At 37.5% G+C, this 26,206-nt stretch overlaps 1 protein-coding gene across 8 annotated transcripts in view; it reads right to left on the bottom strand.

The window, feature by feature from the left end:
* Positions 1–25,585, bottom strand: part of LOC6504879 (PDF receptor) — a 34,414-nt gene extending 8,829 nt beyond the window's left edge. For 2 of the 8 annotated variants that reach the window (XM_014904347.3, XM_014904352.3), the window contains exons 1-3: positions 22,632–23,522; positions 1,322–1,748; positions 606–716 (exon numbers count right to left, since the gene is read on the bottom strand). In XM_014904347.3, coding sequence (XP_014759833.1) covers positions 606–716; positions 1,322–1,730 — 520 coding nt within the window. In that variant the 5' untranslated portion in view covers positions 1,731–1,748; positions 22,632–23,522. Of the gene's footprint in view, positions 1–605; positions 717–1,321; positions 1,749–3,093; positions 3,267–3,326; positions 3,353–22,631; positions 23,543–25,421 lie in introns of those variants that run through there. The other 6 variants (XM_044717225.1, XM_014904353.3, XM_044717224.1 and 3 more) reach the window with 6 other exon arrangements.
* Positions 25,586–26,206: the final 621 nt, after the last annotated feature.

Raw genomic sequence — 26,206 nt, 5'->3', positions numbered from 1 at the left:
GGTAATTGTGCACTGGAAGAAATGATATTAATTATAAAATAAAGTAAAGAGAGGTTCTTAGCTACACCTACTAACTTATCCTTCTAACTTATTTCTCTCAGTGTTTGGGGCATTGGTTATTAAATAGGAATTTCCCTTGGAAAGCGCTACTATTAGCGGGTTAACTCATTTTGTGGGGGGGAGAGGTCCTGATGGGGAGGTCCTGATGGGTCCCCCGAGTCGCGACCTCCCAGCTCCAAAACGTAATTAAGCAATCGATTTGTAAGCCTTTTTTCCCGAGCCAGAGCCAGAGGATCCATGGCTATGCCAGGACACGACCGCCTCCCTGGCCCAGTTTCGTCCTGACTGGCTGCCCTCCTCCCTCCCCCCTTATAAGTGGCAGGACTTTGGTTGAATGAACGTGACGCCGTCATGCATGTAAATATTGACGTCCTTTCAATGAATACGAAATCAAGTAATTGTCCTGCCAGGTCAGCACTTGAAGGGATTCGTATCTAATGATCCGTAATAATTTGTAACCGCCAGTTATATGTTATATTAACATGGATTATTAACAGATCAGTGGTGTTGTTGTGTGGCGGAAAGGATAATTTGAGGATACTTACTTCGGGTATCAACGCCATGATAGCCGCCAGGACAGTTCATCCGGGCGAGGACACCGGCCGGAGTGGGTGGCCAGCAGAGTAGAGTGTCCCAGGTCCAATTGCAATAGAGACCTAAAAGGATATATTATCCTATTTATTATTTCTTAAAATCATTTTTTATTTAAAAATATTTTTATTTTAACAAAAAAAAAATAATTTATATTTCATTCAATTCCTGAACATTTTATGGCGGGTGGTGGTGGTGGTGGTGGTTTCGTGGAACACTCGGTGACACTGGAGATGGAAAGTACATCCCGTGAACTATTGATGGCGACCGCCGAGTAGACATTGGGCTCTTCAAAGAATTCCCCTTCTGTCAAGGACCTGGACACTGTTGACCGATCAGGACCAAGTAGCGTGCTGGCAACAACAGTTTGATTCTGAACCGGAAGCTGGAAGACCCGGGCACGCACCAACATCTCTGGCCGGCCGCCAGACGGATTCTTCACCGAGAATCTCATAATCCATCGCAACATATTTGCCATTCTCGCAGTGTCGCTTTTTTTCCGGATCAGAAACTCTAAAATTTGGCCCTTATTTTTGGTTTTTTTTTTCTATTTTTGTAAATTAATAAAATGTCCGGAAAATGGGAATCTATTCCCAGTATGATTTTGTCGCTTATCAGATCCGTTTCTGAAACTAATTCGAATTTGACGTAAAGATCTCAGGACACTTACCTGTCTGTGGCAGGGTGTAGTTTGCAAATAATGCGGAACAGTTCTCATAGTTGGTGGCCGATGCCGAGGACAGGGTCATATTCATATTCCAGTGGGAACTGGCATTCACACCGGTAAGGACCTGGTCCGGCTCGGGATCGGGCAGGACATCCATCACCGTGGCCTCCAGCGCCATTTTGGCCACATTGGTCACCCGATCGATGATGACATTCGTCTCTGTTGTGGTGGACAGATCGTGGCCCAGACTGGGCACTCGCAAGGATGTCGCCTCCACCATGGAGCTGATGGAGTCTGAGGCCAGGGATGGGCCGGAGGCGGATGAGGATGTGCTGGACTGACGCAGCAAGCGGGTGAGACGCTGAACGGATACACTTCCGCCGGAATCGAGGATGCTCGACAGTAGCGTCATATTGCCAATGTCTGCATTCTAAAATAGTATAAGAGTCAAAGGGAAATATAATATAAGAGTGGGAGAGAATTTTTTACTATATTTTTTTTAGAATAAAATTGTTAGAATTGTTTTAAAAATATATATATACTTTATGAACTATTTTTAATTTAATCTAACCCCCTTACTAACTAATAGCCTTTGAAAAAAGAAAAGGACGACTATCAAAGGACTATCTAAGCCCCTTCAAAAGGTCTCTCTAGGGAATCTCTATTTATAAACCACACAATATTAGCCTAACACTTGTGAGGTTGCTGGGAAATTGAAACTGATACTGGTGATACTGATTTCCTGTTTCCTGCTCCTGATGCACCTCCCTCCTTGTTATCCTTTCTCAGTCCTCCGGCGGGGTCACGATTTAATTGAAAGCTTATCGAACAATGGCAACAGAAATAGAGACATCGCCATACACGATTCCCCATTGTTTATGGAAATATATCTCTGTTTTTTCGCATTATTGGCCTTTTTGAAGCGAACCTCCCACGTATATCGGTTGGGGATTATTCCCACAGATATCCGAGATGATTCGAGAGAGAATTCTATCAATGGTCTGTAAGTGGCATAAGCTTTTTATTGCCAATGGGGGATTGATTTAAAAACCATAATGTACAGGATACTCTATTCCCGGCATGTCCTTTCTTTCAATTTCGATTTAATATCCCTTTTCAAGTCTTCTCTCCATGTTCTACCAATAATATTGACATTAGAAATTATTATTTTCTTCTTTTTTGGTTGAAAGGTGAAAGACTTTCTCTTTGTTTGTTGTTCTTGCTGCGAAGGACGAAGGATATTGCGTAAACAAGTTGCCCAGAGGTTGAAAAGGACCACTTGCCAGAAATGTTGCCTTTGAGTGCATTTTTTATATAATTTCCGAAGGATTTAAATTTCAAATGCATACAAGTCTGGCAGGTCCTTCTGCTCTAGCCCAGGGCATGCCGAGTGTCCTGGTCGCAGGACTCCATAATTATGTTGCATAAGGATAAGTATACACCGGACAAAAGATACCTTATCTTGGCTTGGATTTCAATAAAAACAAACATAAACTATATACTTATTTAAGCCTTAGGAAGTCTCTTAAAAAATTACTTTAAAAATATCTAAAAAATATATATTTTTTGCCAGTGTATTGCCTGCATAATGCAGCTTATTTAGTATGGATATCCTTGGCAAGGCTCTCGCTTTGCCGATTTAAATCGATACTTATCGGTGCAGCGGCCCGTTCCAGGACGCGTTCGTAATTAAGCCAACTAAGCGCTAAGCCACTCGAAACCGGGCCAAAAGGGGGCGGGGGAAAGGGTTAAGGAGGGCGTGGCAGGATTCTAACCAACTGGTTTTAGCCGCGGCTGTCTCCATCCCGGCCCTGCGTCTTCCTTATCCGAAAGGATTCCCAGCCAGAAGGCAGGCACTGATTTGGGTCACTTGGCGGCTTAAATGTGTTGGCAAGAGGATGGCAGTCAGCAGCCAGTTGGCTTTTGGACTTTAAGGCCTACAGAATAGCTAACAAATTAATTAAAAATATTAAGAATTTAACAAAAAATATTACAAGATTTTTATTACATTTTGAAATTAAAAGAAAGTGGAAAAGTAAAAGCTAGCTTTTGATTTTTAGTTTCTTAAAGGCAGTATTTTAATAATAAAGTTATGTTTATAGCTAAAAATATTAATTTATAAGATATATTTTTTTTCAATATTTAAAATGGAATTATTAGAAGTTTAAAATAAAATATAAATCGGACAAGACTCTCTCTAGAAACCTCTCTAGAAATTCCCCTTTAAAACCCCAAAAAAATAGTTGAAAAATCAATCTTAATATTTATGTCCTTGGCATATATTTTCCCAATTAATATTTACCCGTTTGTTTACAATTCCGAGCCCTGAGGTCACTTTAATAATTAATCAACCTTCTTACTTACGAACACCAGGGCTATGGACGGCCCGGCCCGGCCCGGCAAAGAAAATTCAATTATTAACACGCCTCGGAATGCCCCAAATAAGTTGTCATTGCCATCGATATTCTGTAAAGTATTTATATGGATTTAAATTCTTAATTCTCTTTCGAAATCACTGACATCGATTGCCAGATTTTCTTAAATATATATAGAGTAAATTTTGTATAGAAAGGCGTTGGCCCGCGTAATTATAACCAAAAAAATGAAAAAAATTATGAAAAAAAGAAGGAAATTCAAGAGCTCTCTCTCCACACCATTCATAGAAACCAAAATGCTAACAAAAGGCCCAAGGGTCTAGAGGGGTAGTAAAGTACAGAATGTGGGGAAAATGTGTGGAAAATTGTAAGAAAATGGGGTGAAAATTGGGTAGCTAGAGAGCGAGCCTACCCGCCGACTGCCGACTGCCGACTGCCGACATTTGAAAAGTTTTCGCGCTATTTGACAAGCCAGAAGAGACTTTTCACTGCGGCTTTCCTTTCTTTTGTAAGTGCAGCCAAAGAATTGCCCCAACAACAGTGAAATGACAGTCATTTATAGTTTAATATATTATAAAAAATATAAAATAAAATAAATATTAAATATTAAAAGGTATAAATAAGAGAATTTTATATTAAATCCAAGAATAGTTTCTCTAAAAAATATTTTTTCGCTTGAAGTATAGCTTTGTTTCTTATTTATTTTTAATATTATACAATTTTTATTGAAATTTAATTCCTTAAAATGTATATTTTTAATTTTATAATATTTCTTTTTCATTTTATAGTTATGAAACACACTGTTTCATTCAAAGTTGAAACCAATTAAGGACTTAACAAAGGCTTTTTCAATTCAAAGTTTGGCAAATATTTCAAAAAGAAAGAAAAGATTTAAAATTAAAGCGCTAAAATAGGGAATTTAAAGTTAATAATTAAAGCTATAAATATAATATTAAAAATATATATAATAGACTTATTAAATTATCTTTAATCTTTGGTATTAAATAAGAATATTAAAGACTAAAATAAAAACTTTAAAGAGTTTCCTTTTGGAGACTTGGAGTTCTCTTAAGAATAAGTTTTAAAATGAATAACTTAAATATTAATTTAAAAAATAAATATATAAAAAGAGAATTCCCCCCTTAAAACAGAAACAACTTGAATAACCTTTTCACCTTTTTTTCTGACCCCCAAAAAAAATAATAAAAAGGAAACTTTAAGAACTCTCAGCGGGCGATGTCGATGGTTGGTGGTTTCTATAGTTGGGTGGGTGGCCCTGGATGGACCTGGACGGGTGGTGGCTGCTGGTGGATACACTTTGTGTGTAGTGGCACTGCTGAGGTGGTGCTGAGGTGCCGGGTTGTGCTTTGCTTTTGTCACCGCAGGACATTTGCCGCTTGGCTGAGCCACTGCAGCTGCTTATACAATTTGGCATTGAGACCACCTCGTTTGCTCTCCTCGTATCCTCGACTGCAGGGCTCGATTCCATGGAATCCCTTGGAATGTTGCTCTGCTTCCTTTAGACTTTTGTTTTCTCTTCTCTTTTTTTTTGGGACAAAAATGTCTTGGTCAGGGACACTTGTAATTGAATAACTGAATAACCGCAAGCCTCAAGGACAATAACAGTAGAAATCCAATGAATAAATACTCTTGGTTCTTTGCTTGAATATTATGTCCTTCTTTAGAGGAACTATATAATGTATATACTATGTATATATTTATATTTTTTGTATTGAAATCCATTTGACAGCTCGAAACAGATTTTGACAGCTCGTCAATGAATTGTTTTAATGTTTTTTCCCCGAGAAATGGGGGAGGCTTCTCTTCTCCGGAGTATTTCATCCGGAAACTGCCCTGTTGCATTGGCTTTCACAGTTTTTCGACAGCTTTTCCTGATTTTCCTGGTGCTGTTGTGCAATTTGCCAGATTGACACTCCATAAATCAATATCGAAACGGTGCCGGTGCCGGTGCCTGGGCCGGCTCACTGTCAGTTGGTAGTCGGAATTCGGTGGCCAATTCGGGGGCAGTGCCAGTTACAGTCATCGTGCCAGTTCGTCCTGGTTCTAGGACATACCAGGTTTCATCCAACACACTGCCAATTCAAAGTCAAGGTTCTACATTCTCCCCTAAAAATAAACTAAACTAACTTGGATGTCCTTTAATGTAAAATATTTTCTATTGATTTGTGGAATACATTATCCTGGCCAGTTATGCAAACTAAGTGGCTTGCATAAACGCCATTCCATTACTCAATAATCAGGCAACTGTATGACTTATATAAGTTCCACAACAAATTGGCAAAAGCACCTGTTGATCGGACCAACCAACCAACCCCCAGCAGTCCTGTTTAGATGGTTGTGAAACGCACTGTACTGGTGGGAGTCAAGGTTCGTGGGCTATTTGCTCTCGTTTCACCCCAACTGGCCCCAGGCCTGGCCCCAAATTGGCTGCACCAGCCAGCCACTCTTCCACATCCCTTCTCATTTTTTTCCCCCCCATATTTGTCGGCGCCCCTGCTCCTGTCTCTGGGAAATTCCTTACTCGTTAGCCCGGCAAAAGTCAGAGGCAGGACCTTGACAACAGGGCAACAGGATGTGCGCTGCTTTGCTTCTTTTTCTGTTCAATCAGCAGAGTGAAAGAAAATGTGAGAGTTTTTCTTTAATTTTCCTTATTATTATGGTCACACTTGTGAGATAAAGCGGCTTTGGGCACACTAGAGAGCTTAAAGGTTCTTATAGCAAGGTCACACTTTTCTGTTTTTGACTTTAAAGTGATTTTTAAAGCGTTTTTTAAGGCAGGATTGGTTACTTTTCTTTTTAATCAGCAAAGTGAAAGCCTAATCGGCTTTGGGCACACTATAAGCCTAAAATCTTGCTCTAGCAAGGTCACACTTTTCTGTTTTTTGCTTTTAAATGATTTTTAAACATATTTTCAACCCAGTAACCCTTTAGTTTTAGGTTCCTATCGTTTGAATCGTAACCGTCTCACTTCGTACCGCTGTTCCAATCTAGAAAGACGTTCAATCCGATCAGTTACAATGAATCCTGTCAATAAAAAAGTCAAGAAGCTAAAATCCAGTAAGAAATCAGACAAAGCCAGTGACCAAATGCAGAAACTATGTGAAGCCAAGTACATGGAGGACCATGATGACAGCGTCTTCCTGGACGATCCATATTATTCGATTCCCAGTCCCTCCAAGCCGAAAAAACCCAAGAAGATCCAACCAGTCCCTAGCAAAGTTCCAGGATTCGACATGGACGATGAGGGCAAGGAAGAGGATAACTTGTATCCTTTACCGTCCCGGCCCAAGAGGGAAGAGGAGGCATCCGAGGAGGAGTCCGGAGAGGCATCCGGTGAAGAGGAGGAATCGGGCGATGGCGAAGAGCAGATTTATTAATTACGGACTAGATGGCTTCATTCTATCAAGGATTATTATTTTTTGATCTGAATTTTGAACTATAATAAAAATTATCGATGTTAAAGAGATTTAAATTTTTCTTTCAGTGTATTTCTATACAGTTGGCGAACTGCCAGCGTAAGACGTGCAACTCTTGTTTTGGTTCGTTGGCTGATTGTTGTGGTCGCCTGTTTTTCAGCTTCCCCGCCTTCTAGCTCATCTATCTGAGTATCTGGGTATCTGGGTATTAGTATCTGTATCTGTAGACTGTGAATGTATCTGTATCTGTGTATCTGTTGTCGTCGTAAACAGTCGCTTGTTTAGCGTTTCGAATGACATAAAAATAATGATTCGCTCCTAATTGTTCGCCATACAATTTGTATAATTATATTGTTATTATGCTCCATGGAAAGTATATATATTATTCCTTTGATTTTGAAAAACCCAACCCCCTCAGGCTACCCCCTCGACCTGGTCTATTGTTGTTTTTTTCCATTCCATTGGCATTTAGCTGTCAGTGTCCATGTCGAAGGGATTCTTATTGCATAATCTCCTCAAACACAATAAATAAAATTCATTGCCAGAATGTGCGGCGGGTTCAGTTCGATTTTATTTTTGTTATACAACGAGAGTCTGGCGAGGTCCTTTTGGTCCTTTTGGCCGCCACAGCCACAGCTGCCACTCATGCATCGTGCCACATTTCCATCTTTTGATTATTACGTTTTTTTTTTGCCCGTGCCACAAAGAGGCAAGCGGAAGTATTCATAAAACTGTTGCAAGTCCCTAAGTGGTTGCGACAAAAAGCAGGCGCCACTTTTTGCAACTAATGTGCTCTTGGCTTTGGGTTTCCCGCTTCCTTCCACGCGTCGGGCTCGGGCTTTAAGAATTTCAATTTCAGCCTTGGAGGGGATACCCCTTTCATAGAACAATGAACTTTTCACTTCTTATATCTCAAACTAAAGCCTGCTGTCTCGACTTCATCTGTAAGAGCCTGTCAAAATGCTACGATTTGGTTGGAAAATAAAAACCCACTTCGGCTTACCTGCACTGAGAAAAAATGCATATCTCCATGGTTTTTTATTTGATTCTCAAGCGGAATACCTTAAACGATTTCTGGATCGATTCCCCATCGATCTGCATCAAAATCCCGGAACAAAATATTTTTAAAATTTTTTCCTTATTTTTCCCCATGGATCCCCTTGAAAAGTGGGTTTTACCCCCTATGGCCCACAGAGATGGCTATATCTTCCCCAATTCTGATCCGATTCTCGAGCGGAATACCTTAAGCGAATTCTTGATGGATTCCTCGACATTCTGCGTCAAAATCCCGGAACAAAATATTTTTTCAATTTTTTCTTCATTTTTCCCCATGGAACCCCTTGAAAAGTGGGTTTCCCCCATAGGGCCCAAGGAGATGGCTATATCTGCCCCAATTTCCATCCAATTCTTGCGGGGGATGCCTTTAACGATTTGTAGTTGAATTCTCATTAAATTTCCTGAGAATTTTGTGCTGTTTACCTTGCATTGCTTGTGTTTACCTTCGACAGTTTAAAAATACGAATTCAATCAGAACCGATGGCGGAGAAGGAGAGTGCGACCTCGAAGGCTACCGGCAACTGCAACTGCCATTGCAATTGAATGTTAATGGCCAAAAGTCGAGTCGGAGTTGAGCTTCTACGACTTCAATATCCGCGCCTGTCAGCAGCAACCGGAAATAGGAGGAAGGCAACAGGATGAAGGCAGGACGAAGGCTGCAGGCAGGACTCGAAGTTAGCATTGAATTGAAAGTCGACAGTTGCATATTGTTTAACTTTTATTTTATATTCTGATTTTTTTTTTTTTGGCGGACTTAAGCCACTGACAGCTGCTGTCAAAGTGAAACCCACCCAGTGGACGGTGAAAGTGTAATGAAATCCGGATTACAGATCAAAGGGGAAGCGGACGTGGTGGTGTGACTTCTGCTGGCTGACCCCGCTGTCAGGTGGGGATTAAGCCAATTGAGTGGAGTGCCCAGTGGCTGACAGTGGTTGTGGGGGGAGGGGGCCTTAATTGAGAGCCTACTGATGAGCCTCTAAGAATCTCAGGTTGCCATGGGTTAAGTGTCAAGGTCAAGTGTTAAGGATTCCAAGAATAATTCATGATTTTTATTATAATTTTTTTATAAATAATTTATTATTATTTCTTTAGGTTTTGCTACTAATCTGGTTAGTCCTTCCTTTTATCTAATATTTAAATTACTTGTTTTTTTATCTGTAGTAACAGCTGACTGCGTTTACGGTTTGCTAATTGCCACTGCCGCCCGCCCACATTTACATAAATTTTCGCATAACATTTCGCATTTTTGCATTACGCCTTCTGCCATTTTGTAACTGTAACTACACACATGTGTAGTAGTAGTGTGTGTGTGTGTGTGTGTGTGTGACCTCTACTAAGTGGCTGCCCCCTCTTGGCCTTTTTTTGCATTCCCTTTGAGTTTTTGGCCAAGCAGCTTACTGGGCATCCCTTCACAACTATTCACGAGAAATTGTAGCATACTTTGCTGCGTTTGGTGGCGGCTGTTGTTGATTCTCTGGCTCTACTGTTGCTGTTCCTGTTGCAGTTGCAGTTGCAATTGCATTTTGCACCATTTGCTTTTACTACAAAAACAACAACAACTGTGTGTTGTGTTATCCGGTTTTTGGTTTCAGTTCTCCGGTTTTTCGGCTTTCCGGTTGAATTCTCGCTTTTTCGCTGTCTGCTGCCTATTGTGTTGACTACACTGAGAGAAATTTCAAGGATAAGGTTGTAGATTTTTATTGGAAAATAAAAAAAAAATATCTGACAATTGGTAGTATAATTTATTTTCCTTAGTCTTACTCTTTTATTATTACTTTTTTTTTTGAAAACAATATTTTTCTTAGTGTATTCCAGGATTAGCATAACTTTTTGGTCCTGCGTTTGGTTTGCCGTGGTTTTTGGACCAGACCGCAGTCAAGATGGAAACTCTTTGTTTTCTGTTCTTTGGCCTTTGCTTTTTTTACCGCCTTTTTTTTTGGCGGCCAACATTCAACTCGCTGGCAAGAATAATATCTGCAGGATTAACCCACAAGGCCATGGTAACTCGAGGGCTTATTGCCGACATGACAGGCGCTAATTATTTGCATATTAAACGAGCCATACTTTAATTAAACTGAATAAAAGGCACTTGCTATGTATAAATGAATTAAATTCAAGATCGCCGGATAGCCGGGATCTGTTTTTCCGAATTAATTAAAAATTTATTCCATTCTGTAAATTCTATGCCCTTCGATTAACTTTGCATTCTAATTAATTTAACTGCAGTGGTTAGTTGATAGTTGTTGTTATCGTAGCATCAGAGCCCGCACCACATGGCGTATGATTAATGTGGCTCGTAAAATATATTACGCATACGCAATGGTGACCGCAAAACAAATTAAATCTGAATGCGAATGCGAATACGAATACGGGTCGCAATCAATCGATTTTCTCTCCTGACATAATCACAATAAAAACAAATATAAATAAATAAATATATATATAAACATTAAATGAAATCATTGGTAGATTATTGCTTGATTTTTATGTCATATCGATTTCATCAATCAGATAATCAATTACGCGTCCTTCTTTCTCTCTTCTTTTTTTATGCCTCCATTTATGGAAATCTGTGTGTTCTAATTAAAATAGATTTCCCCTAAATGATTTCAATTACCATCTGGCATTTTCCTTAATTGTGCCTCATTCTCAGGGGTTTTTGATGGCATTTCATTTAATTCATTACACTTGCCACATTCCACAAAACCATTTCAATTGGGGGATGGTTGGGGATGTTTGGGGGATTTTCTTAAATGAGGTTAAATATTTCTTATAAGGATATTTTTATCCTATTAAATTTTATTAAAACCAGATTAAAGATTTCTTAAAAGCGTGCATTTATTCTATGCATTCTTATACATATTTCTTCCATTTTAAATATTAAATATTAAATATTAAATATCATACCTAAATTTAATATTTCCCACAAACACCTCAATTGACTTTAGTATCTCCATTACACTTAAAAAAATATAAACAATAGCCTGGCTTAAAAAAAAAAAAAATTACACGGCTAATGTTTCTGCTGCGCCTTGCACTTTTTTAATATTTTTTTTTTCTGCTGCTGCTGATGCTTTTTCAAAAAGAAAAGACAAAGGCCTCGGAAAAATCAGACAACGTTAAGAGGCGTGCCCAGGCGCCCACATTGTTCTAAATGCCCGGGAGGGAAAGGGACGCCACCAGGGGAGGGGGGAGCAAGGGAGATGGAAGAGGAGGCTTTCTTCTTATTATGTGTATTATTGTTGTTATTATTATGGCTGGCTTTGTTTGCCAGTCTCGGCCAGGCCAAAACTGTTGCATTGTTCCGGCTACGCAATCCACAACAAAAAAACAAAAAACAAACAAAAAAACAAAACAAAGAAGGGGAGGAGGTAGGTGGGGCTGCCACGCTTTTTTACTGCCCACTGTTGCCCAGAGGGGGCGTGGCCGGGGCAGGGAAGAGCAAGACAAGACAATGCGGCAATGAAATCTTATACCCGGAGTCTACTGTAATCGCAATATCTTAAGTTTTGCTTGAACTGGTACAGTGGGACAAGTACCGAGAAAAAGCAAGAAAAAATCAAAATAATAAAATTCAATATAGAGAAAGATCCTAAAAAGCCTAATAACTTTCATCCTTAAAAAATGTATCGAATAAAACGACATTTTAGAATAACTTCCATCCCTATTAAAAACCTATCGAAACCTATCGAGATTTTGGTATTGTCCGCCATTTATGTTAATCAGGATAGAAGAAGAAAAGAGACAAAAAACTATCAAAAAGAGATAAGAAGCAGGGCAGCTTCAAGAAAGACAAGGACGCTTCCGCCATCATGTCCATGCATGTTTGTTCTTGTGTCCGTGTTTGTGTGTGTTTGCATATGCTTAGAATATTCAGCTCTCGCCAACGCTCTAAAAAGGGACAGTAGACCGAGAAAGGGATAGAGGGATAAAGTATGCAAAGACTGAGATTTGCATATGAAGCGGCGGCGGCTGAACGCATCACTTGTTCTACTTATAAATGAGCCTGTAGTTGAAAATACAAAAATCAGTAGCATATGTGGCCATGTAAGTGGGGAGGGGGGGAGAGAAAAAAAGTATGACCTTGATCTTGAAACGGTACTTCTCTAGCATACAAGAAAGAGACAGGAAGATAGCCAGAGAAAGAGATGGCTGGAAAGGGAAAAGCAATATACCATATATGTAAAATGCATAAATCAATTGCTTTTTTCTCTTACATTACATCTTACAGAAGGTGAAATGAATATAAAATTGAAGAAAAATGTTTGAGTAAATATTTTAAGGAATTAGAGATGGATGATATGAAAAAGTGATTTTAAAAGACCCTATTATTAATTATTAATCTATTTATATTCTTTGATAAATTCTAAAGAAATATGATCTCAGATAACTATCGATATTTCGATAAAAATGTTAAGCATCTCTAGATCTAGATCTCCCTTTAATTTTTTAGAGTGCCCTAACTCGATAAAGAAATGTGCTAATAAAAATGGCCCAGAAAGTAACTTGAAATGCTTGGCAATTTTTTATTTTCTTCCCTTTCCTCAATCCCCCTTCTTAGATTCCTGTTTTATTTGCATTCTTTCTTGGCTTTTTTTCTCATTGCATTCTCTATTCGCTTTCTATTTTTTTTTGTTGTTGTGATTTTGTAACGATTTCTTTTCTACTTTTCCTTACCTTAACCGTTCGCGGCTATAAATTGAATCGGCTTTATTGGATTCTATTACTTTTCCATTTATTTCCCAACGCATACAAGTTGGGCGGATACCTTACTGGTTAGTGGCCAAGTCCACTTGGAAGCCCAGAGTCCATCTCGGCCATCGCAATTGGATGCCAGAAATTGGCTATTGAGAAGTTTTGTGGCCAGAAGTGGCAGGCCGAACCGGAGAACCATCGACTCACCATCGGGGGTTTTGGGTGAAAGTTTTCCAACTCAACTCTTTTCACTTTTCACTCGGCCACTATTTTTATTTTTATTTTAATTTTTTTTTTTTGTGATTCACCGCCCACCGCCTTCTCCGATACCATGGGTAAAGTTTTTAATTATTATTTGTATTTTCGCTGGCCGCCAAAATGACCAACGGCGGTTGGCCGACTTTCTTTTTTTTTTTCTGCCTTGCCTATGTCCTTGTTGGGTCTGCCTTCTGCTTTTCTATTTCACAAGCATATCCTGAAAAAAAAAATGGCTGATATTCTCTTCTGGTTTGGCAACAGAAGCCGACCAACTAGGCCTGCTGCCATCAAAACTCACGACCTTGCTTTATAAAAAAAAAAAAAAAAAACTTTAAACCTCACACAGATTCATAGCTGACCGCGTTATGCAATAGTGTGTGTGTGTGTGTGTCTGGGGCATTCTTAAAGCTTTTTGCCCCATTCGCCTTTTGGCATTTAATTAACTTTCTACGTTTACTCAACATCCAGCTGTTTGGCATTCTTTTCCCGGCCTCCCATCCATTTTTTTCCCACTGTCATCTTGTTAAATATTCAAAGGAACATCCTTTCTATTAGCAGACAGGATAATTAAACGTTAGATTTGTTTAACAACTATAAAGTATGCGGCTTCTGCGCGACCATAAAGTTTTCACTCATAAAAGCGGCGAAAAGTGTGCTATCAAATTTTTACAGCATGCTTTTTGGCGGGAATGATATTTATTCAAAGTCCCCCAGAGTCCAAGCTTTGTTATTAGTGATATTTTGTAATGATTTCGTGGTTTGAGGACTTACAGACCATAAACGCACAATAGTATGCTATAAAATTTGAGTGTTTCAAGCTATATATATTTTATTTATTGAAGAATAATATATATGGAAGTCGAGTAATCATAATTGAATGGGTCCCAAGTCCTACTCTATATTCTCTTTATTTCCATGCCATATCGCCTAAAAGCAGGCTACGAAATGTTATAATTCCGGTATTTAACCTTTCCTAACGTCTTGTTTCTGTTTATCTAATATTTATTGCTTTTTCAGTTTATTTCAACACAAATTCCTTCTACCTTTTGTCCGTCAAACAAAAAGGTCAATGTTTTCATTTTATTTCAAGTCAAATGGTATCAAAAATTAAACACATTGTGTGCTCGTTTCAATTGCTTTTAATATCTTGTTTACAACATGATACTATGTCGCAAAGTCAAGTGCCACCCCCCAAAAAAGAGGGAACAAATTTGAGGTCTGCCAACATTTTGGGTAATTTTTTTTTTTGGCTTCAGCCGGCTTAGGGCCCTTAAAAATATGTTGCCAAATTAAGTTGAAAACTTGGTTTATAGTTGGCGACCCAAAGGGAATTGGTTATGAGTGGCCTAAAGTGATGCACTGGCTTGTGCTGCCTTGTGCCTTGTGCCTTGCGCCTTGCGCCTTGTGGCACCTGTCGTATGCAAATTTGCAGCAAGTTAAGTGAAATTAGCGGCTTGTGCTGCCCAAGAGACTGGAGAGAGTCCTTCTGCCTATCCTCTGACTGAAATTCGCATTGCCTTCCGTGTCACTGCACCGCTTCAATTTTCATTCAAAAATAAGGAAAACGTTGTAAATAGTGGTGGTGCTTAAGGGGGGGTTAAGTTGTAGTGGTTAAATTTAATAATATTGCTTTTATTTTGTTAAGAAACTAATTTTAAAAAATTCATAGCATAGTTTTTGGCGCTTAAGCAGAAAGAGTTGTGTTTTAAACCTCCAGGATAAAGGATATTGCATTTTTAAGTTATTACATTAGATTTCTGTCATTAAAAAAATTGACAAAATCTTATAGCATACTTTTCAGCATATACCACATATTTTTGGAGGACCTCTATCACTCCCACAGTGACTCTCTCCCACATCGCCACCACTGAAGCTTAGAAAAAAGTTTAGTCCCCCCCTAGGGATGCGACCAATTTGAAACTTATGGCTCTCAGTCTGCTTTGCGGTTGTCGGAAATGGCTTTCCCAGGATTTTGGAAAACGAAAACTCTTTAAATTCGTCCTGGCAATGAAGCAACGAAAGTGTCTAATTGCCTTCTTAGCTCATTTGCAGAATCAGCCAGAAGTCGCACAGTAAATTATATATACACTTCATAGATACTATATAGTGTGTGTGTAGGGGTCTAAGGATATGGTGGTCCTGACAGCAACTTTCATTTGACATTTGTAGTCGCTGTCTTTGTGGTCCTGGCAATTGCAATTTGCCAATTATGTTATGCATGCCATGTGCAAGGACAACTGAGATGTGCATAAATTAAGGATCATAAAGACGAATGAGGGCAACCCTTAATGGGGTTTCAGGAGCATGGGGGTTTCCGGGGCATGGGGTCTTCCTCTAATGGCGTCGATTCAATTAGAAAGTCTCGAGAAATAATTGCCATGGCAGCCAAATGAAATTGACAACGCAGGCCAGCAATGGCTGGAAAAGTGAGCAAGTTTTTATTCGACAGAGCTCTGAGGCACTGTGGCAGTGTGGCACTATGGCAGTGGCAGAAGTAGCAAGTGGATTGGTTAGTTACTCGATTAAATTTCTTTTCGATTGGTTGCCAACTTTGGATGAGTGGGCTTTAAAATCTGAACCATAAGTTGGTTACAACTTCAAATGCACAGCACTGAGAGAAATTGGTTTAAGGTTGGTTATTTAAAATAAATTAAATATAAGCTATGAAGCTCTAATTGCCTAGTTATAAATTGAAATGCTTGAACTAGTTGGGAATTATAAGGTAATTTGCATAAAACTTTTAAACTAGTATGAGTTTTAGTTGTTTTTTCTTAAGAAAAAGATAATAGTTTTTAAGATTTAACATTTTAGACTCTGTACTTAATCTTTAAAGTAAGAAATTTAAAGGTTTTAAGATTTTATAGGCTTTTAAGACAGAACAACTTGGGAATTATAAGGCAAAAAGTGTTAAAAATGGAAGTTTAATAGTTTTAAAGGCTAAAACTTAAGCAATTTTAATTAAAAACCAAAAAATTTAAGATTAAAGTTTATTTAATTTTTTTTATTAAAAACCATAAACTAAACTAGATTTTCTTTCAGTGTCCAAGTGCAGGAATGAGTGTATTTATATGCCCGCTGGCGTACACAAAGCCAAGCAATGTAATGTCACATAAGGATGCGTTGAACAAGAAGCACAAGAAGAAGAAGAAGAATAAGGATATGGGGGAAGCCAAAGGACTAGGACAGTTTCATCTTCTTCTTCTGCTGCTGATGCTGCTGCTGCGTTTTCTTCCTCTTACCACTCATTGTTAGCCTACGGCTGATGCAGTAAAATTCTGGGCCAAAAAATATAAAAAAGTATGCCATAATAATGTGCTACATGTCATGTGGCATGCCACGTCTGAGTGTTACGCTCCGTCTTTATACATATGTATATATATTTTCTGAAAAAAAAAATCAATAATAAAATCTTCAAAAATGAAAAAAAAAAAAATCAAATAAAAAAGTGCAAAACATAATGGATAACGCCACCAAGTTTATCACAATTTGACATGCACTCAGAAAATTTCATATCTAATAACTCTAAATAAATATTATAGCACAACCGGAAATCATAGATATATCTTACTTTTTATTTAGAATTTAAAAGCTATTAAATTCAAGGTATTTTTGTGTTAATTTCAAACACAAAAGTTTTATGGCCGAAAATTGTTTATGAATTAAAATGATTTAATGCCTTCAGGTGAATAAAAACACATGTTTCCAAATGAAAATGCCTAGAAAATTATTGCCCAGAAATTATAACATTTTGTATATTCTATTTTTGTATATTCTTCTTAATTTTTTGTTATTTTTAAATAATTTTTAACGGTGTATGGCAAGTGCAAGGATTATGGAAGTCACGTCGACTAGTCAGAGGTGCAAGGCTTTCTCACCCACTTTCTCACACAGATGCCATTACACACACACACTATTACACCTACACTTATGCACTTATACACCTATACACCCATACACTCACTCCCTCACACATTTATACACTCAGTGAACCGCTCAATCGCCGTTGGCGTCGAATTCCGTTTTAAATGCGCTCAAATGCGCAAATAAATTTAAGAGGCAACGCTCCATTGCCACGCCCACTTTATCCCATCAGCTGGCGCAAAAGACATCTTGGGCGATAATTCTTAATAGAGATGGTTCCAGAAATATATATTTTTTAAAAATAATACAGCTAGGAAGTCAATTTTTCGTTGAAAAATGTCAAGAGGGCTACTGAAATACAAGATATTTTTCAAAATCGATAATTATCGATAATTCTTCAAAGCTATAAATTAAGAATATATAAAATAAAATATAGTTTTTATGACATTTGTGATGCCAAGATCATTAAACAATGGTTTTGGATAAGAAAACAGTACCAAATCAAGTAATTATTTGATAAAATCGATAGAATATCGATATTTTTGATAGATTTTTAAGATTTTTGGAGCTAAACTACCTATTTTTAGTTAAGATATATATCTTCTGAGATAATTCCTTACAGGATATAGACCTAAAGGGACATCTCTAGCCTCCGTGGCGGAATGTGTGTTGTGCATTGCCACTAAGCCGATTTAGTTGAGAATTTCGCCACAACAAAAACCCACACACACATGAGACACACAACCAGACATTGGGAACAACAACTAGAACATGTTTCGAGAGCCTGACACACATACCAGCACACTCAGACAAACACACATTAACACTTGGATATTCGACAAAAAAAAAAAAAAAACGGGGGAGAAATGGTTAAAACGAACCGTTGGGTGTTTGACATCCTTTTATGAACGTGTATCTGTATAGGTGTATGGATGAGTGTGTGTGTCTGAGCCCCATTGACAGTTAACTCTTACAACTCGCAAACGAAAGGATTTTAACGGGCCAAGTCGCGTTTTAATTTGCGATTCATCATAAATGGGCTTTAATCCGTTGACGACGAGTGGGCCGAAATGGAAATTCCATCGAGCGCTTTTTTAGTTCCAGGGTATTAGCCGAATGAAATATTTCCCGATCTTGGCTAAGCTGTTTCTCTTTAAGGGAGCGAGAGGATAAAATTTGATAGCATACTTTTCAGGGTGAAGCTTTATAAACAAACTTTTAAAATAAATTTTGAGGCTTTAAATTCAAATATCTATGATTAAATTTTATTAAAAAATCTGTTATCATTCCAGTAAATATTTAAGATATATTTTTAAAATTTAATGACTGCCACAACGGAAGTTACATATTTATTTTTTTGACAAAAAATTATAAAAAAAAATCAATTTCCGATTAAATCTCTGGACTCTAGACTCTAGACTCAAGAGAAATATAAACGTTTTAAAACAGAGTCTTCTTTTTTTGAATTCGTCATTTTTTGTGAAACAATTTGACGTCAATTGAGGTCTCCCCGCCCCATTCCTATCGCACTCCTGCGGACATATGGCATCCTGCCTCCTGCCTGTTGATTAAAAATAAACTCTGCCCGAAATGGGTACCGTTTTTCCATGTCTGTACTTCCCATGTTATTCATATTGGATGTATTTATAAAAAGAAATGCCAGAAACAAACTATATAATTGATTTATTGTTTCAACAATATATACACCCTCACTTTCTCCCTCTCAGTATATTTTTTTTATAAATATTTCACTTTCATAGCCTCCCTCTGGCTATGGTTTTATGCGATTTTTTCCGCTGTTCGCTGATGCCAATAAATTGTTATTTTTTTTGTTCCATATGTATCAAGTTCGGCGCTAAATGCACACACCAACAAAAGTACCAATATCGAGAATAAATTCGTAGAATTTCCACTCGACTATTGCGGGCTGCGGGCTATTGTCATTAGGTGTGATGGGTATCAGATACCCATTATATAACCATGGGGTGTATAAATAGAAGAGTTATTAATAGGAATTACAGCTTATTACTAAAAATGAATATTCAATTTTATAAGAAATATATGAAAAGATAAAGTTAGGGTATTAAAAAAAATATAAGAGTAGAAGAGTTAAATTAGAACCTTAAGAAAAGGTTTAAAAAATCATTTTCTGCCTTTAAAAAAAAATAAAAATAAAACACAAACTAAAATTACATAAAACTTATATAGAAACCTTAAAAAATAAATCTAAAATATGTATACAGCGTAAAAATAACAGTTGCTTTATAAAAAATCCCCTTTCCAGGGCATATTTTCAAACCATAATTGAATTTCTCCCCAATCGAATCGCATCGAAGTAAACAAAGTTTGAATTTGCATAAAAAAAATACACACAAATTTAATTTTAAAAACAACAAAGAACAACTACAAAAATGTGCAAATAAATTAAAAGAGAAATGCATTATTATATTTTAAAGATGAAAAATAAAAAAAAATAATTAAAAGGATGAAAATATCAATTGAAGTTTGGAGTTCTGTAGCCCCAGGATACATTCCAATCGCAATTTGGCTCGACAATTTGAGGAATTTAGTCTCTCTCGAATAGGGCTTTTTTGGTCACGCGTTTGTACTCATCCTTTTCGTCCTGGCATGCAAGCAGGCTGGCAGAAAGCAAAAAAAAAAAACAAAAATGCTACTCCTGGCACAAGGAGGAGCATTACAAAAGCTGAGCAAAAGCTGAACGAATCCAGGAGTAATTAGTTAGTTGCGCTGGAAACGGATATAGGAGTACTCCTTGTCCCCCCCAGGATCACAGGACTCGTGTTGAGGCTGTCGTTTTTTTTGGGGGTTTTTGATGTAACAATTGTTATTTGAGTAACTGATGGAAACAATTATGACCAATCCGGAAAAAATCGAAAATGTAATGTGTTTCATCGATTTAGAAATGAGCCTCCAAGGATACAGGCTGAGAAGGATATCAAGGGGGTAGCCCCGTGTAATTTGATTTGATTTGCCACCAAAAAATGTGAATCTCCCAGAATCACCATAGTAGTTCCAATCTCCCCTCTTAGAACTCTTTTTTCAAAGTCTTCAAAATCTAGTTCGGGACTCGAAATACAAGACATCGGAATACAAAAATAAATATATCATTGCCGAGAAACAAGTGTCCTTAGAGCTCCTGCCCTGTAATGCGAAAAGCCTCTAATAGGCTTTTATTTGAAGAGGCTCTTGTTTGGCTCGGTTCACCAGCCGAGTGTCTACTGTCCTTTGTTTAGATTGTTGGGGGTTTTGTTTATGCTCCGCTGTTGTGTTTTGTTTAGAAACTGGCTGATAAACCTATTTTGGGGCCAGCGCACCTTGGCTGTTTGCGGAAAGTTGCGTATACGCCGTGTGTGTCAGAGCGTCGAACCAAATGCCACTGGAAGTGCAATTGCAACCGCATCCTACAACCTCAATTGATTCCTCCTTTGACACCAAGCCAGGACATTTGACATCCCAAAGGGAGAAGATTTTTGGCTGCCAGGACATCTACACTGGTACTATAAGGTTGAAAGTTTCGATTTTTCAACAAAAACTATAAAATATTATCCATAAATTACCTTTATTAGGAAAATATTCAACCAAAAAGCACTTAAAACTCTTGATTTTATAAACAAATAAGTATGTCCTTGATGCGAAAGGATCAAGTGAATTGTGAAAACTTGAAAGTTTGGCCGGAATAGTAGTAGTCTGGTGGTGGAAAGGTCAGAGTTGTGGGCCGCAAGTGGCACAATTTGATTACAAGAACGTTTAAGTTGGCCGCAGGACTGGCCGATAATGAGATGGAAAGGTGGCGGATGGCGGATGGCGGGCAGGTGGCATTGATCTGGTGGTTGTCCTGGCTGGTCCTGACTGGTCCTGACTGGTCCTGGCCATAAAGGACATGCAGAACAGCACAGTTCATTAGAGAGTGCGAAACTGAGAGTCAGGGCCGTTTAAAGTCACACGACACGACCCCATACGACACAAAATAGTAGAAAAACACTTCACGACACACAGCACACTTTGGATAATGCTAACGAGCTCACGAACCCACCAGATTTCCTCCCCCTTTATTTTCCGAGGGGATTAGTTCTGGCTAGTGCTCTTGAAATATAAATACAAAATGTCGCTTCCTTGCCCCCTTCCCGACTGGAACTTTTCCTCTATTCTTCAAAAGAATGCAATTCTTTTCCGAAAAATATTTTTGTTTGCCAAAAAAAAAAAAGAAAAAAGATAAAAATAAAAGAAAAATCAAAATAAGTAAGCAGGAAGAATATGATGACAGCGTGTTTACCATACAATAGAGAAGTTATTCCAACTACGACATGTGAGTAAATATTTGGACCTCGAATGATTCGATCTAGATTCTAGACATTCCGCTGACGCTTCAGAATTTATAATTGAGATTATTAAGAATTCTACACTGCTTACTTAAATCTACTTAAATCATTTATTCTTTCTTTCTTTTCATAAATATTTATTTTCTAACAGATGTAGTATTTTATTTTTCTCTCTTCGATTGCGCAACTTGGATCCAGGCTGCGCAACAAGTTTGAAAATAAATAATGCTAGAAAAGGACAACCCTAGGACGCTTTTAAGAATTTTATAAAAATAAGGAATTTAAAAAAAAAAAATTTTAGTTTTCTGACATCCTTCTTGAATAAACTTCCAAATCTTACTTTTAGTTTCTTTTTTTTTAATTTTAACAACAAGTTTGAACATAATTTTTTGCAAGAAAGGGACAACTATAGGTCTATTTAAGGATAATGGTCTCCATACTTTAATTCACCTTTTAATTAACCTTTTATGACATTTTTATGAAGAATACTTTAAAAAAATAATAACTTTCTAAAATCTTTCAAAAAATGTTTAAAAATCGTACATTTTTTAACTTTAACAACATGTTTGAACAGAATTTTAGGCAGAAAAGGACAACAATAGACTGTTTTTAAGAAATATGTTTTCCAAAAAATGGTTTTTTAAGTTACTTTTTTCAAGTATTCTTTAAAATATTAGTAATAATTTAATATTTAAGCAAAGATTTAATTAAGCCGACAGATTTAATTATCTATTATCAATGTTGGTTTAAACTTTAAACTACCAAATATACCAAGGATAAGGTCTCTTAATTAAGACTCAATTAAAAAAGGTTACCTTTGGTATGAGAACAGGGTCAAACTTGACCCTGTTATCAAGATAAGGGTTAAACAAAGTTTTAGGAAGACAAATAAAAAAGATAAAAAAGAAAACACAGTAGTTTTTAGATAAGTGGCTTAGTATTTTTAGTATTTTATTTAGTATTTAAATGTTACAGTTTTTGTTTATAAAATAATATATAACTTATTACGAAAACTTATATCTAATCCAAAGACCAAAATCTCTCATAAAACATCTCATAATATTTGAGGTTATAAGTTATAACCTTAAAAAGAATAATTCTCACCATAAACAATATTTATGCATCTTGTTTATGAAATTTATAAAACTTTCCATATAAACAAACCCCAGCGTTGATAAAAGTGTACGATAGCCAGACAATTATCGCGTAATATTTAAACAAATACGAGAATTCTTTATCTTTCAAACACTGAAAAAATTATTTGTTCTTTTTTCGATTAATTGACACTCACCTGCCTCCGTTTTTCACCTGCTGTTTTTCCTCTTTTTTCTTTTTTTGTTTCAAAACTTTGTGGTCTTTGGATGTTTTTGGTTTGGTTTATAAGATTTTTGATTTTTTAGGCAGATTTTTTTAATATACAAAAGCCATAACATGACCCGGAACTCGCGTACAAAACACAGAAAAAAAGTAACAAAATTAGGTTGTTTAGTTTTTATTTTTTTTTTTTGCAATTTTTTTTTTTGAAAAAAACGTTTTTGAAAAACGGCACGAATAATGCGGGGGCTGCTGCTGCGGCGGCGGCGGCGGCTGATGCTACTGCTGCTGCTGCTGCTGCTGCTCTGCTGGGAAAGCGTGCGAGGCGTGCGCCACGAGAGCCGAAGCCGTTATGACAGAATCTTGCGAGCATCTGAGCAACTTATCCTGCCCAACGACTCGCCCGAACGGTAAACGAAACGAACGAGTGTTCGGCTAATGTGGGTGAGTGGGCCAGCTATGTACGTACATATGTATGTGGGTGGTGTGTGTGTGTATGTTAGCGTGTGAGTGCAACTGCAGGCGTTTAACGGTCAAAAGCGACAGCTTAGCTGCATGCTCCCACGCCTCTCTCTCTCACTCTCTCTGTATGGGGCTCCTGCTCTCTGGGTGGGAGGTAACATAGACCCTGTCTTTGCTCTCTCACACTCCCGTTGTTTTGTGCATTCACCGTTGTTTGTTTGCCTGTTTGTTTACTGTTTACTGCCGACTCTTGCCAGCAGTAAAATAAAAGTGAAAATAAATTCCCGTTACCGGCGAAACACACACACGCACATGTGTCCTTCTCCAATCGTCACAAAAACCTTAAACAAAGATGCTCTTCTTTCTTCCCTAAAACGCATTTCTTTCCAACCCAAAAAAAAAAAAACAACTTTTTCAGTAAAAAACAGGAAAACAAACATGCAATAAAAGGTGGAAGTGCGTAGTGTACTTGCACTGCAAAAAAAAAGGGTTTAGTTGGAGGATTTCCCAGGCGTATACTTGATATTTGTTTGTTTTCATTGGTACAACAGTGCGTATACGTGATGCAGATGATGGTTCTTGATATTACGTATACGCACTGTTGGAGGGTTAGGATGCTGGGTGTTCTTGTTTTTTGTTTTATTTGATAGTAAATTAGAGTAATATTAGTAAGAATTGGGAGAAAGTCTAAAACCTCTTTAAAAAATATATTATGTATACGCCATGTCATCCAAGAAGTATAGTAATTTATTGAAAAAAAATTCAAAAAAATTCTTAAATGTTTTAAATATTATAATAATTATATCTTTAAGTACTTTATATCCTACTTTTTTTATAATTTCCATTATTAATTATGTTTCTAAGAAAATTAATCCTTTTTCCTAATCTTGCCCTTAAAGATAGGCAACTAATTTTTTTGAAATTAAAATTTTTGTAATCATCAGCCTAATATATCCTTTTAAGCCTTGGCCGTGAATTATGGTTGGCCCCTGGTGCAACGCAGTTTACTGTGAAAAGATGCCGGAGCACGTGACCGTTGGCCTGCATCATGAATACGGCTAAGATGGCTCGCTATATTTAGGCATATGTGTGGCCCCTACAACACACTCTAAAACGGCGCTTCAATTTGCTGTCATAAGCACGGAGTTGCGCGAACGTCAACGTAGCAGAAACGGCAGCAGCTGAAGCAGCATCAGCAGCAGCAGCATCAGCAGCAGCATCAGCATCAGCAGCAGCGGTAGCAGCAGCAACAAACCAACGTCAGTCGTCAACATTGGCCTAGTCACGTTTTGATTCGTTCATCTAGTCTCGTCTCGCTTCGTCTCCTCTCGTCTCTCGTCTCTCGTCTGTAGTCGCTCGTCGCCCCTTCTCTTCCTCTGTCCCGTTACGTTTCGTCTCGTTCGTTTGTTCTCAAATCTTTCATCTCGTATCATTTGGGCTTGTTGTCGGCGTTCGTAGTGCTGCCTTTGTTCATTTGCCAGTCCAGTATAGAGGGTATTTTAAAAATGAGGGGTATACCAGGCGGATGAGTGATATTATGAGGGATTATTATAAATAATAAATAAATTAAAGAGAAGTTATTGAAATAAAAACTAAGATTTAATCAACTTTCAAATCATTTTCCAAGAAAAACATTTAAAAGCAATACTTATCGATAAAAATCGATTAATAATACACATTCAGGCCATCTCTAACTCAAATATTTAGTATTAAATGTAAGATATATGGTATTTTAAGATTGAATCCTTCGAATAAGAACCCTTCCACTTGCATTACCATTTCTAGAGAACAAACAAACAGAAGTAACAAAAAATTTGCAATAAAACTAAGCCAACATTGGCCCGGGCCAGTGTTTAATTATAGTCACTAAAGGGATAGGATGGACGGAATGAGTGATTTACGGAATGAGGGATTGAATGACTGACCAGCTGAGTGACCTACTCGGAAAGTAGGGCCTCTCACGTTCATAAATCAAATGCAGCACTCTTTCCCGGACATTTATGTTTGTTTTGGCCAAACAAAAATTGGCCAAATTCATAAATCAGAAGGAGGAAGAGGCGCCCTCGAAGGGCCCAGACTCGAAGCGATATGTTTACCAGACATTTTCCAGAGATATTTTTTTAGAGAGATCTTAAATAGTATCTGTTATGGAAATAAATCAATTTTTCAGGCAGCACTTTCGGTTTTTTGTTTGTAATCGATTCACAAATATAAAGTATAGGTCTAAAAAAATAATTAAAAATTTCGATTAATTTTAGTGCGTCCCTGAATTTTCAGACTTTAAAAAGCAATTAAGAAACAATACTATAATAAAAGATTAGAGTGCTTATCGCTCAAGTCCACGTCGTTTGTTTGGCAAACTATGTTTTCTACTTTTCCGGACTATATTATATATAGAGAGAGGCGATTATATAGAACGTGCGACGATCGACGATCAGGCGGCGTTGATAGGCGACCGGCAACTGGAGGCGAAATCGAAACTGCAACTTAAGTACTGCAGCAACATCCGGTCTATATATATATATATAGAATCTGTTATAATGAGCTTTGAAAACAAAAACAAAACGTAAAGGAATTACATTATACACGTGTTTATCAAAGGTGAGATAATACAATGGCATGAGCCACAAAACAGCAACATGTTGCATCAACGACAGCAACAGAGACAGTAAAAGTTCTGGGAAATTTTTTGACAGGAACAAAGGTAAGCCGCAGGCGACAGAAACATGCAACAGCAGCAACCACAAGCAACATCAAGTGCATTAGCATTTATAATGATAGTAGAGTGGGGCAATAAAAAATAATATATATAAAGATACAACCTCGACTATGACTATGACAGTCCGCCCCCACTTTTCTGGTTTTCTGCTTTCTTCTGGGGCATAAATTACAGCAAATGGAAAAAGCAAATAAGTAAGAAATTAAATAAACATATATATGTATATATAACTATGTGAAAATGTCAAAGGAAAAGAAACACGCTCTAGGCGAATATTAAATGAAAAGGGAGGGAAGTCTCTTTATCTTTCGATAATTTCGATAAACTTATTAGACTTGTCAGGCTCTAATAGTGATGGACATAAAGAACAT

The sequence above is a fragment of the Drosophila ananassae genome, chromosome XL (genome assembly GCF_017639315.1).
Source record: "Drosophila ananassae strain 14024-0371.13 chromosome XL, ASM1763931v2, whole genome shotgun sequence".
NCBI classification, from domain to species: Eukaryota; Metazoa; Arthropoda; class Insecta; order Diptera; family Drosophilidae; genus Drosophila; species Drosophila ananassae.
This window is presented reverse-complemented; position numbering and strand designations above follow the sequence as displayed.